Source organism: Budorcas taxicolor, chromosome 5 (assembly GCF_023091745.1).
Source record: "Budorcas taxicolor isolate Tak-1 chromosome 5, Takin1.1, whole genome shotgun sequence".
NCBI lineage: Eukaryota > Metazoa > Chordata > Mammalia > Artiodactyla > Bovidae > Budorcas > Budorcas taxicolor.
In genome coordinates this window covers 36,198,083-36,210,443 of record NC_068914.1, presented here as the reverse complement: position 1 = coordinate 36,210,443, position 12,361 = coordinate 36,198,083, and the positions used below count along the sequence as shown (strand labels likewise).

Here is a 12,361-nt window from a genome sequence, read left to right as displayed (position 1 = left end):
TATGCTGAGTCTCACCAAACTAAAAAAAAAAAAAAAAATAGTGGAGGTGGGGATGTTGGGAAAGCTGTACAAGGCAAGAAGGGTCTAGAATCCCCAGGGTTATTTTTTTCCTTCAGAAAAGAACATCAGAGGGCCTGGCAGATGGCAGAAACTGTGGACCACTTAGAAAAAAAGAAAAGCCCCCTTACCTTGTTTTAAGTCTTCATCACAGTACATTTTCCTTTTATGTGGACAAAACTAAGTCAGACAGTTCTTTGATAGAGTAAATATAAAATCTTAAGATCATTTTTAGAAAATAAGGTGTTACCATTTATTAATAAATCCTGTTGTGACATTTCTTAAAGAGAAATACACACTCCTAGCAAGCTCTGTCTCCAGACGCAGACCAGCCTTCTGCTTGTCACAATTCCACACTAAATTTCTATATTAAATTAGATCAAGGGCTTTCAGACTTTAACAGCTTTGGAACAGTTCTTAGATGCCTTAAATTTTTAAAAGGCATCAATTAATGTCTTAAACAAAATAAAGGCAGATTTAATTCCGCTTGAACGTTCTTTCTAGCTTCATCATGACATGGTATAGAGAGAACTTTAAAGCTTTGAAAAAATTCTTTTATTTACTTTATTCCTCAATTCTTGGTTAACTGCCAATGGAAATGTGAGCACTTCTGACTGGAGGGGCTCCTTGCTACCGAGGGTTTCAAGGCCCTGGCTTCTTGTAGGATCATGGGGTGTGGTTGCTCTGTAACAGTCTATTGCCTCCACCACCACCCTGCCCCCAAGAGACTGAAGGATAAAGGAGAGACAGTCCAGAGTAGAAGCCGCATTCCAGAACTGCCTGCTCTATGGGGCACACACAAAAATTAAGACTGAAGTGTTATCCACCCAGAACGAAAAGTAAAAATCCAGTGGCTTCAGGGCTGAAAGCATTCTTGTTGGGGCTGAGTAACTGTCGTTTTCTTAAAGAGCTCCTTTGAGTGAAATCCCTGACATGGATACCATGTACAAAGCTATGCCTTTACCACGAACGTTCAGGCTTTATAGTCCAAAGGCAGGTCAGCTTTGAGTGCTGGCGTCAGACACGCCTGCAGTGACAGCAACATCGATCGGGAGAGACTGCAGTCCGTGTGGGGGCTTCCCCAGTGGTGTAGCGGCACAAGAACCCACCTGCGATGCAGGAGGCCTGGGTTTGATCCCCAGGGTCGGGGAGTTCCTTTGCAGGAGAAAACGGCAACCCACTCCAGTATTCTTGCCTGAAGAACCCATGGAAAGAGAAGCCTGACGAGCTATAGTCCAAAGGGTCCCAAAGACTGAGCAACTGAGCACACACTACCCACATGATCAGCGCTGAACACACACAGCAGTCTGTATAAAAATACCACGTATCATTTACTTTCTGTAGATTCTGTACAACTGCCAGGAAAGGCTTCTGTGGTCGCATAGATCAGGTGGAAATTTGGTAAAGACATCCAAGTAGGGTTAAGGCACCAAAAGTAATATGGTCCTGAACACCCAGAATAAAGATAGGAAAAAGCAGTCTGATCTGTGAACAAAGTACGAAATACCCAAACCCAGAGTTTCAGAAGTAGCTCTGGAGAGGCTCTCCCAGGATGGCCTCCAGCTGCTGGATGGTCTTCTGGCACTGGTGCTCTACCTCTTCACACTCATCTAAAAATAAAAAATCAAGTCAGTCTTCCTGCCTCGGTTCTCATCAGCCTGGGTCTGCACATCCTGCTCTCGCTGCGAGTCCCTGAGTCAGGAGAGAAGTGAAGCACAGTACTGAGGCGGAAGCCATCCTGAAGTCCCTCCTGCCTTTCTCCTTCCTGCCTGCCTCCCCGTCTTATGGTCTTAGACTTGGAAAGTGGAGAAAGACCCCAAATAGTGGTGCACAAATGAACATTCCAGATACCTAGCAATGCCGCTCTGTTTAGTCATTCACACAGCCCCTCCCGCGGCGGGGGGAACAAAGGTGCAGGCACCTGGTTTGGGATGCGCAGTGAACGCCCAATGTGAGAGCATCTGTCCTTGCCTCCGCCACCCCTGCTCGTACCTGTACTATTTCCGGGGCTGCACGGTAGCACCGCGCTCACTCTGCTCTGGGTGCAGAGCTGCGCAAACCTGAACTTCAACCCCAGTTCCACCTGTCATACTTGTTATCAGATAGATTACTTAATCCTGTTAAAGCCTCTAGTTTTTTTCCTTTATTAAAAAGGGGGATAAGGGCATGTGCCTGGTGAGGATTAATGAGCTCATCCACACAGAGTAAGTGCTGGGCGTTAACAGTGCTACTCCATCACACCCTTAGTGGCACTGGATGTTTTGATATAACAACCCTGCATGTGTGGACCAAAATATTCAATCACAGTCATGTATGAGGTTAAAGCAAAACAATATTATAGTCTGTACTGTCAGCCAAAAACACAGAGGCAAAGACAGTAAGGATTATGCTGTAAACAAATCTCAAATGAAGAGGCATTTGCTTTCTAACTGTTCCCTCCACCCCACTCAAACAGGAGCTCAGCCTCCAGGCAAAGGGCTGGAGCCAAGAGCTCATCACAGTCTCTCCAAATGGGCATTCCCACTGGGCACATTCCCACAGAGGTTTAATTACTTCTTAAAAGATTGGGAATTACCTTCCATCAATTCAGCTAAGAACGGAATGGATTCTGGTAACAAGACGATATAATTCTCTCTTAGTTTTTCAGCCAGTGCTAACACAGTTATCAGAGCAGCAAATCGAACCTGAAAAGATGAAGAATCATTTTTTTAAAACCAAAGAACTATTATAGCTCTGTCTGTTAATTTATGATCTAACTTGAGACATGCTCTGAATTTTAAACTGTTATTTCACTCTCTCCACTCAAGCTTCATCTTAGCATACTAGTTCATTTAACAGTTTGAGATCTGTTTTATAACATGGGCAACCTTGTACGTCAGAGCCTTTCAATCTGTGTTCCAGTACTGCAGGCCTTTCATGTGAATGTTTTTTTTGTAACATTTTCCTTAAACAAAAACAGTAAAAAAGCCACGTGCAAATTCGAGTGTGTCATCAAATGTGACTGCACTGGAGCTGCTGGCTGGCCTGGCTGATGCCCACCTGGCGGGTGCGTGCCCAGCCACTGCAGGCAGGACTCCTGCCCTCAACCCCGCCTGGGGTCACCGTGTGGTGGTGTGAGGGGCCGCACCCTCCTCAGCCTGACTGGAAGACACTCAGTGTGTCATAAATGTCCCAGTTTTGGAACTTAAAGATTGGAGTGCTGCTCACGTGTCTTGTCTGTGACAGGAACCCAAGTTCCTTGCTTTGTTAACAGCTGTTTGCTTTGTTAGTCATTCACTCTGAAACAAAAGCCCTGTTTGTTAGTCCTCTTTCTGGTTTGGGGTAATTTAAAGAATATCTGGATACAGCAAAGTGAGATGTTTAAAAAACATTTGCAACTGCCTATGTTCAATCAGGATTTTCCTTATCTGGTACAGTCAAAACAACAAGTTGCAATAAATCTAATGCAGCCACTTTGTACGAACCTACAGTTTAAGATGCAGGGGTACACTGCAAGAGCCTCACTGTTTCCATGACTTCCAAAAAAATAAATGCTGTGAATTTCAACCAATAAATCGATTAATAAAACTCTGCTCCGGTCTGTTTTATCCACTGATAGTCCAGTGTAATAATCAGCTTGAGAAATGGTGACCCATCACTAGGACAGCTTGAAAACTTCAAACCTCCACACATCACCGCCCCATGCTGATGCACGTTACTCCACAAAGTCCTAGGCCTGCGATGTGTATACAACAGGATAATACACCGCTCTAAGTCACAGGAATGGTCTGTGGACAAACCCAGCATGTGTCTGGGAGCACACGGACATGTGAACGGTGCCTAAGAAACACGAGGAACTAAAGTCTTTTCAATATTAAAAGTATAAAGTATACTTTTTTAAAGTATAAAAGTATAAAAAGTATTAAAAGTATAAAGTATACAATATCAAAAGTATAAAAATTTTAGTGGTCCTGTCTAACACATCAGGGGCATGGGAAGGACTGCTATTTATAAACGGCCTGTAGATGGAATTCCCGTTTCTCAGGGTCAGTCTTCTGCCTGACACAGGCCAACCCCTGGTGCTAAACGCAGCAGAGCAGGTCCTGCGCCCGCGGCCACGGGGCAGGTGCACAGCACCCATGTGGCACCGTGGCGCCTGACCTTGGGTGAGGAGTCCCTCGTCTTCAGCAGAATCTGGTAGTTGAGGGGCTTCCAAAGCGAGTCGTCCGCCATGGCCACTGAGAACTGGGCAAGGCATGGTATCAGGTGCCCTGTCACCCGTTCCTGGAACTTCTCTTCGCCTCCAAGCCTGTTTTCCAGCTGTTGACAGTGAGACAAGGACATCGGTGGGTCTCTTGCTGTTTGAAAAAAATACTCAGCATATATGGTATTTTACTATCCTTCCTAATAGCAGGCTGAAAAACCAGGTACTATTTATTCTATTACTCTCTCTAGAGCAAATTTACCACCTTTGAGGAACTTGAATGGAATCACAGCCCATAGCATCACCCCCTTCCCTCTGCAGAAACAGAGAAGAGCAGCCAAACCCTTACACATTCTCAAGAAACTCAGTTTTTAAGAATTAAAAATTTAATAGACCTTAATCATGCCTTTTATTTGAAAAATTAAAAACTCAGTCAATGCCACTGTGAAGACAAGTTACATTCATGAGAAACATGAAATCAGTTTTGAAATAAAAATTTCATAAAAAGGAAAAGAAAACCCAGCAAACTGTGGTTCTGGTCAACATAAACCCTGCAGGCATGTACCACTCACTGACTGTCCCAACTTTTAACAGCAGATGGTTCTACCGGTTACCTGATCTACCAGGGGCATCATCAAGGCTTCCGCTCTCTCTTTACTTAGAAAATGCTGGGTGTCAAAAAGGAAGATTTTGTATAAACAGTTCAGAATAAACTGTAGTAGCAAGCAGCACTTTTCAGGATCATTTTCAGAGTCAAAAAACGCTTCATCTGTAGATTGGGGAGAGTGAAAATGGAAAACCCGAAAAAAGCTGAGTTTCAAATCTCCAGTGTTTAAATTCAAATCACTATTACAAGAACTATAAGTAGAGGGGCATTTCTAAAATGATCTAGAAATCAATCAGGATGAAGGAAAATGGACGTCTCAGGGGACTGGCTCACTTTCAGAGTTGTTAACATTCTCAGTTGTTAAGATTGCTTAGTTTGGCAAATGGACTGCTTGTTATTAGCAAGCATTAAAGAATAAACCAACTTTAATGTTTTAGAGTTAATTCTAGAAGCAAAGGAATGACCTTTATTCTTTCTCCCAAGTGAGTGAATTAATATTGTGTGTGTGAAAGTTGCTCAGTCATGTCCAATTCTTTGCGACCCCATGGACTGCCAGGTTCCTCTGTCCATGGAATTCTCTAGGCTAGAATACTGGAGTGAGAGCTGTTCCCTTCTCCAGGGCATCTTCCCAACCCAGGGATTGAACCCAGATTCCCCACATCGTGGGCAGATTCTTTTACTATCTGAGCCACCAGGGAAGCCCCAATTAATAACATGCTAAAACAGTGTCTGACAACTGACTATAAAGTAAGAAATTTATCTTCCTTACTACACCTTGTGTAAGGTACACAGAGCAAGCATGCCAACTGACCTAGAGTCCGCTACCTACCTGTTTTGGAGATGTTCACCTGGTTCAAGGTATCAGCAAAAGGCTTCACTAGGTGACCAGCAAACAGGGAAAAAAGCCCTTTCAGTTTTTCAGCAATGCAATCTGCCAAGTTGTAAAATGTCAACAGCCTGTCCTTGGGAGCATCCTCTGTCTTAGCCCAATCAAATAGCTAAAAAGATAAAGAGTAATAATATTAGTTTCTTCTATGGATCTTATAACTGATATGTGAGTAAGAGAAAGAAAGCTCACCTTGAAGAACAGGGGTCTGAATGTGACCTCAGAAAGTTTGACCACCATGGCTACAAGACAGTCAATGATGTAATTTTCCGTTTTTCCGATTTCCTCCAGATCATTCTAAAAACAGAAGAGCTAATTTATTAGCCAGAGTACTGACATCTAGGTCTAACTCTGGCAGGTACAACAGGTTACACAGCTAAACTTTTCTCTGGCTCTGAGCTAGGTGGTAACTTCAGGACAGGTGGGTGGAAATACGCCTACCTCAGCGTGCTGGGTGCGGAAGTCCAGGGCCTCCAGGAAGAACGTGGTGAGCTCGGGCTGGTGGGAGGTGAGCTCTTCCTTCCTCATCACCCCAATGTGCTCACGCAAGATGCTCATAAACGGGCCCATGAGATTCTGAAAACACAGAGGAGATGTGCCCGTTTTTACTACTTCTAGAGTTCATTAATGCATCTGTAATGGCATTAAATAACCATATTCTTTAAATGAAAATCTGAAAATTTCAGTGCCACATCTCCGTCCTCCCAAGTCTAATACCCTGTACAGTCTGACCTTCCAGTTCTTCTCAATCTGCTTGTATGTCTTGTTGATGGCTGGCAGTAACACTCGGGGTGACAGCGTGGTAGCCAGTGTCTTTTTAAGGGACGTGAGACGCACATTAGCCTGGGAGGCAGGACCCATTTCACTAGTGATTTTCTCCAAGTGAATCACCTGTAGGAAATAACCACCACCATTAAGGCCACCACAGGTCCTCGCCGAGCGTGTCTGTCTACACACGCACAGAGAGTCGTGCTGAGGATGGAGAAGCCAGTCCACGTGCTGGTGATTGGGAATGCTCAGTGCACTTAGCCTCACACAGAACTGCTCATGCACCAACCCCAAACAGAAGAATAAACAAAAATAAAGACTTATTTTTAATATTTAATGTAAATTAAAATAGAAAAAAATGGACAGATGCCTCTTTCCAGCGAGGAGTCAGGGATTCAGGCAAATGGTGGGAGGCAGGACACAGAGGGCAGGGCTCAGGACAGTGATCTTAAGAGGACAAGGATCCAGGGACCATGAGGAGAGCTACATTCTTTGCTAAAGAATCTAGAAAGCTGCTCAGATGCAGAGGTCCCTTTCTTCATGATGTCTACCTTCAAGGTGTGGCTAGAAAGTATGTGAAACCATTAAGTCATCTGTGTCAAAGCAGCTAAGGCTCCTAACCTCATAAATGGCCAGTGATCAACACAACACAACAGATCGGGGGCCATTCTCAGGCATTTTCATGTCGCTAGAAATGCCAATGGCCCACTGTCTGAATTGCAGCACAGGCATTCCACTCTGAAAGACACACCTTAGGGTTAAGAAATGCTCACGTTAGGAACAAAGCAGGCATGCCCATTTCTACAAGAAGCTCTATCAGCCCAAGTCCAAAGAGGTCACAGCAAAAGAAATCAGTAAAATACATCCTGCAAAATCAAAGAAGGAAAGAGCCTCATGACAAAGCAGCGCCCATATCAATGTCACGACTGAACTGGAGGGACAGTGAAAGCAAGAAAGGCACACATTTAGTAAGCAGCAGCACATCTCGTCAGAATAAGAGTCTCCGTGCCAAACGAAAAGCTTCAGGCACAAATATAATGATCAAATCTATAATGTTTCCCTTCCCCTACTGTGGTCACTGACTCACCTGAGACAGGACCCCTTCCAGGTAGGGGCTGATGAAGTGCGGCAGGGTCTCGACCACCTTCTGCAGGGCTGCCAGCGCGCTGAGCAGGTAGACCTCACCCAAGACCAGCTCACGGGTGCTTCTCATGGTTGTCAGCAGTGGCGGCATCAGGCTGGAAAGAAAGGACACAAGTTTCGAAACTTAAAGCAGAAACAAAGAATGGAAGATGGAACAGAAGTCACCATGAAAAAATCCAAACCGCCATCCGTGCCCCTTACATTCTAACGTCCGAGCCCATGAAACATCTATACATTTCACGTGACCAAGAGCAAGAGCTCTCCCAGGGCCCATAGCACCAACACAATATCACTTTACTTAAAAAATGACAATGTCTTTCAGCTGAATACTTGCTACATGTCAGGTAAAAAAGCCTTGCATGGAAGCAACTGTACTCCAATTTTAAAAAAAGACAAAAAACCTGTTACTGGTCTACAAAGCAGTAAGTAACGAGACTGTGAGCAAGCTCTTAAACATTTATAGCAGTTTGGCAGAGTAATTTTATGTCTGTGACTCTAACAGTAATAAGAAATTTTGTGTGCCTGTGTTATTTCATTTTTCTAGTTGTTTTTACTGTATTTTCTGAAAACAGCAGTCTATGCAATTAAAAAAATTTTTTAATCTAAAACAAAAAAAAGCCTTGCATGCACTGCCCCATCACTACCCCGTGAGACAGGCACAGTCTCGGCTTGTAGGTGGCAAAGCTCTACAGGCTAAGTAACCCTGGCAAGGCTGCACGGCCAGCAGATACCGGAGCCAGCGAGACAGCCAGGAGTGGCCACTTCCGGTGTGGCCGGCACGGGCCAGTCAAGGCCCGACCATGGAAGGGCTCCTCCATGAGATGGCGCTGCCACCACTGCTTCCTAGGACTGCTGGTCCAAGGGGAGCAAAACCTGCGGCAACGCACATCATAAAGGTAAATGAGAATGCTGTGTTTTCCAGTTTGAAGAAAAGATCACCTCTCCAACAAATCGAATTTTATGAAACTTCTACTAACGGGCAAAAAAAAAAGTCACTACGGTTTTACTTCCCAGTTGGTAGCAGAAACCTTGTACGGCGGTCCTGCCCCAGGTCCCCTCGCGTACCTGGGGAGCTGAGGGATGGCCAGGGCTTCCAGGGTGGAGACCACCTCGGCCACGCAGAGCAGGGCACTGCCCAGGACGTTCTTCTCCTCCTTTGCACCCAGAGCAATCAACCTCACAGTGGTATTCAGCACTGGGACGAAAGGCTCTGGATTTTCTGCACCAAAATTCTTGCATAAGAGCTTTAAGGTATACAGAGCCGTCTGTCTGTTTATTGGATGGTCTTCTAACGTCTTTCTTTTGTGCTTCACCATGGCCACGAGGACGGGGACCAGGTCGAGGAAATGGTAAATCTGAGGAAGACAGCCAGAATTCCCAAACAATTAAAGCTGCAAAGAAATGCTAGTCTTCTGTCCATTTTTACTGCTTGAGATTGCTTAAACGGAGATCAGACCAAGAAGTCCTAAGCCATACGATGATACACAAGCAACCATTTCCTCACTTGTGTTACTTACAAATAAATAAATGCATGTGCTTGCAATCAATTCTGTATTTATATAAAGCACCCTACCAGTTTAGAGTGAAAAAGGACTAGAATCATGCTAAAGTTAAGGCAACATGTGGTCAATATTAAGCAAGAATTCCATTTAGTTCCAATTCCACTCTAATAGCTCTTATAACACATATATAGTGCTCCTACCAGAGTTAACATCACATTTAAACACACAAGCAACACAACATTATTGGATGATAACATACTTATTTAAATTGTACCATTAGAGAAACTACAAGGAGTTAAATGCAGCTCTGATAAAGCAAGGAATGGGTAATGGGTCTGTAGTACAGTCTTCACTTACAATTTTCTTCTTCCAGGAGGTTTTCTGCTGTAGCTTGTTGTTCAAAAGATCCAAAGCTTTCCGGCGAACAGACGGCAGTGGGTTCTCTAGCAGTCCTCTGATCACAGGGATGAAGGTTTCTGTGGGCAGCAAGGCATTGACCTACACAGCAGTTTCACATTTAACAAAAGAGGAAAATATAAAATACAAAAGGGAAGATGAATCATTTAAGACAGACTTCCACTCGCTGCACACCTTCAAAATATGAGGCGTTTTCACACACCAATTCTTACCTAGTTTACATGCACGTCTCAGGGAGGCATGACTAACCAAATTTATCAAACACACAACAAAAGAGGATGCTATCATTAAGCTAACTGCTCATGCCACACAGATAAGCAGTTTAGCTCAAGGTTAAACAGTGGTCCTGGCCAGTGATTTTACTGGTGAACTACACACCCCATCTAATAGGTTATCATTTATTCCACTTGAATAAACTGGAACATCATACAGTAGGATATGACTCAACATTTAAAGCTAATGCTTTAAATTTACTGAGATACACGATCTCATAATCAGTAGGTAAGCAACTGTTTCTCAGATAAAATGATCTCCAGGCATCAAATTCTTTTCCAAGAAAAATCTGAGCTGCATTCTATTAAGAGAAGGTATCACTAACTTTATTCTTAAAGTAAAACTTTCTGATAAAGAACTGAACAATGACATAGCACAGCAACAAAACACAGAAGATGGAGAGAAATAAACGCCCACCTTGTCCAGCAAGTCGTAAGCTTTGCTGAGGAGTGCTCGCCAGAACTTCCCAGTTAGCTTGTCTGCATTTCTCTCCATGGACTGTGCTACAGCATTGATGTAGCCAAGAACGGTTTCTAGCAACCTGGAACACAGGAGACTCGTGTGAGTTTTAACTTCTTCCAGCTTTCTGATTAAAAGTTTGAAATTATTTCCAAATACAAATTAAAGAAAGAAAGGGAACATACCTCTGTTCCAGGCCTGTCAATACCTGAGGACCACCACTTTCAACTACCTGATTTTTAAAGAACAATATGGACATATGTTCATTAGAACAATATGGAAGTCAGTGATGAAAAATCACTGAAGTAAGTGAAGTGAAACTTCAGAAATTCAACTCACTCCCCAGTGTTTTCTGATATTACAACTTAATCAGGTCCAAATCACCCCCATCATACTGTATTAACTCCACTTCCCTTAATTTATTTTGATTACATTTTATAGATATTATCTGTAAAGTACTACAAAGATTCAGAAAAATACAGCAAATGATTTAACACTTACATATTAATTTTATGAAATGTTAATCTTTTGTGAGGCCTGTATCTAATTTTAAGATGTTAATAAACATGAAGGGCACAGCTGTAGTCCCCACTTTACTGCTCTCTAACCCCATCTCCTCCCACCCCGAGCCCCACAAACTTCAACCTGCAGTGAAATGTCATTAGAGTACATACGTGGCAGCACTACGCTTTCCTTGATGACACTCTATTTGGCGGGGGGTCTCGCTAAGTGACTCATGTTGCTCTAGTCACTTATTTTAACTGCACACACTACTCTTCCTGATGTATCGCAACCTATTAATTCACCTCTGTCTGTGGATATGTCACAAAGTTTATGTCACCCCCCTCATCCTTTTTTCCTTTAGTAACAGTGCTAAAAAGAACCTTTCTCCTTGAGCATCTAGCCAAGTTTTGGTAGAGAAAGGGAACTATTAGATCACAGGGGACAACATCCTCATCTTGACTGGACACTGCCCAGCGCTTCCTGAAGTGGCAGTACTGAGTCCCGCTACCCAACACCGCGCAGAACAATGATCGTGTCCCCACAGCCTTGCGGCTGCCTGTATTAACAACTTTAAAATTTCTGCCAGTTTGATAACATCACAGTGGCATCCCCTTTAATCTGCATTTTCCTTCTTACTAAGGAGGCTGTTTCATCTCACTGGCCATTTGAGATTCCTCTTCAGTGAATTCGTACTGCTTGCCAACTGTTCTAATAGAAATGGATGCCTCCTGACTTATAAACAGCAATAATCTTGTCTTGGTCTGTGGTTTTCTTTTCATTTTGCTTATGGTGGCTTTTTATTGAAGTTTTTAAGAAATTCTTCTCCATCCTCTGGTTATGTTTTCTTTGATTTTCTTCTCAAAGTGTCAAGCACTCCTTTTCACACTGAAGTTTTTAATCTACCTTTTGTTTAATCTAACTTTATATGTGATGTGAGCCTTTCCCCCCTACTTGGCACAAATCATACCAGACCTAGGTCTCACACACTTCTCTCTCCCCACTGTCACATGGTGCTGCCTGACATGGGAAGTGCTTCTTACATCACGTGGGTGTGGCCAGCTGATGTCCAGTCACACTGATCCACTCGCAGCATCAGGCACCACCACCATCCTTGCCTCTGCTTGACACAAGCAGTCTCTACACTGGTCACTCTCAAGCAAGCTTGCTTAGCTAATTCCTAGTTGAGCAAGTCTGTCAAGTCCTTTTCTGATTCTTACACTTTGTTCCTTTAGCTGAGTGTGAACAGTGACCCAGGGCACCCTTGTTCCAAGCTCTGATGGGCACACATTCAGGACTCATGACGAAGTGTGGTATAAACCATGTCTTTATCAGGCCAAGGAGTTCCACTGACCTCATGATGCCGACGCTCACTGTCCTTAAGTCATGAGTAAGTACAGAATTCACTAAGCTGTTTGTCTGAATACTTCAGTGATCAGAGATTTCCTCTCTCGATCAGTTCATACATTATAAGGACAGAGATATTCAAACGCTCAGCCATTCTTGTGTTCCTGGTTGTGACCCGGTCTCTTTTTTCTGTTTCTTCATGTCTTCATTTCCATATG

General features: G+C 43.5%; 1 protein-coding gene across 1 annotated transcript in view; it reads right to left on the bottom strand.

Annotated features, from left to right (window-relative positions):
- Nucleotides 1-356: 356 nt before the first annotated feature.
- HEATR1 (HEAT repeat containing 1) overlaps nt 357-12,361 on the bottom strand; it is a 51,503-nt gene continuing 39,498 nt past the window's right edge. Inside the window, exons 33-45 of the mRNA XM_052640112.1 lie at nt 10,481-10,527; nt 10,254-10,377; nt 9,504-9,644; nt 8,710-8,999; nt 7,589-7,739; nt 6,466-6,624; nt 6,175-6,309; nt 5,926-6,030; nt 5,677-5,845; nt 4,855-5,009; nt 4,198-4,356; nt 2,633-2,741; nt 357-1,667 (exon numbers count right to left, since the gene is read on the bottom strand). Of these exons, the coding sequence (XP_052496072.1) occupies nt 1,579-1,667; nt 2,633-2,741; nt 4,198-4,356; nt 4,855-5,009; nt 5,677-5,845; nt 5,926-6,030; nt 6,175-6,309; nt 6,466-6,624; nt 7,589-7,739; nt 8,710-8,999; nt 9,504-9,644; nt 10,254-10,377; nt 10,481-10,527 (1,833 nt within the window). The 3' untranslated portion in view covers nt 357-1,578. The remainder of the gene's footprint in view (nt 1,668-2,632; nt 2,742-4,197; nt 4,357-4,854; nt 5,010-5,676; nt 5,846-5,925; nt 6,031-6,174; nt 6,310-6,465; nt 6,625-7,588; nt 7,740-8,709; nt 9,000-9,503; nt 9,645-10,253; nt 10,378-10,480; nt 10,528-12,361) is intronic.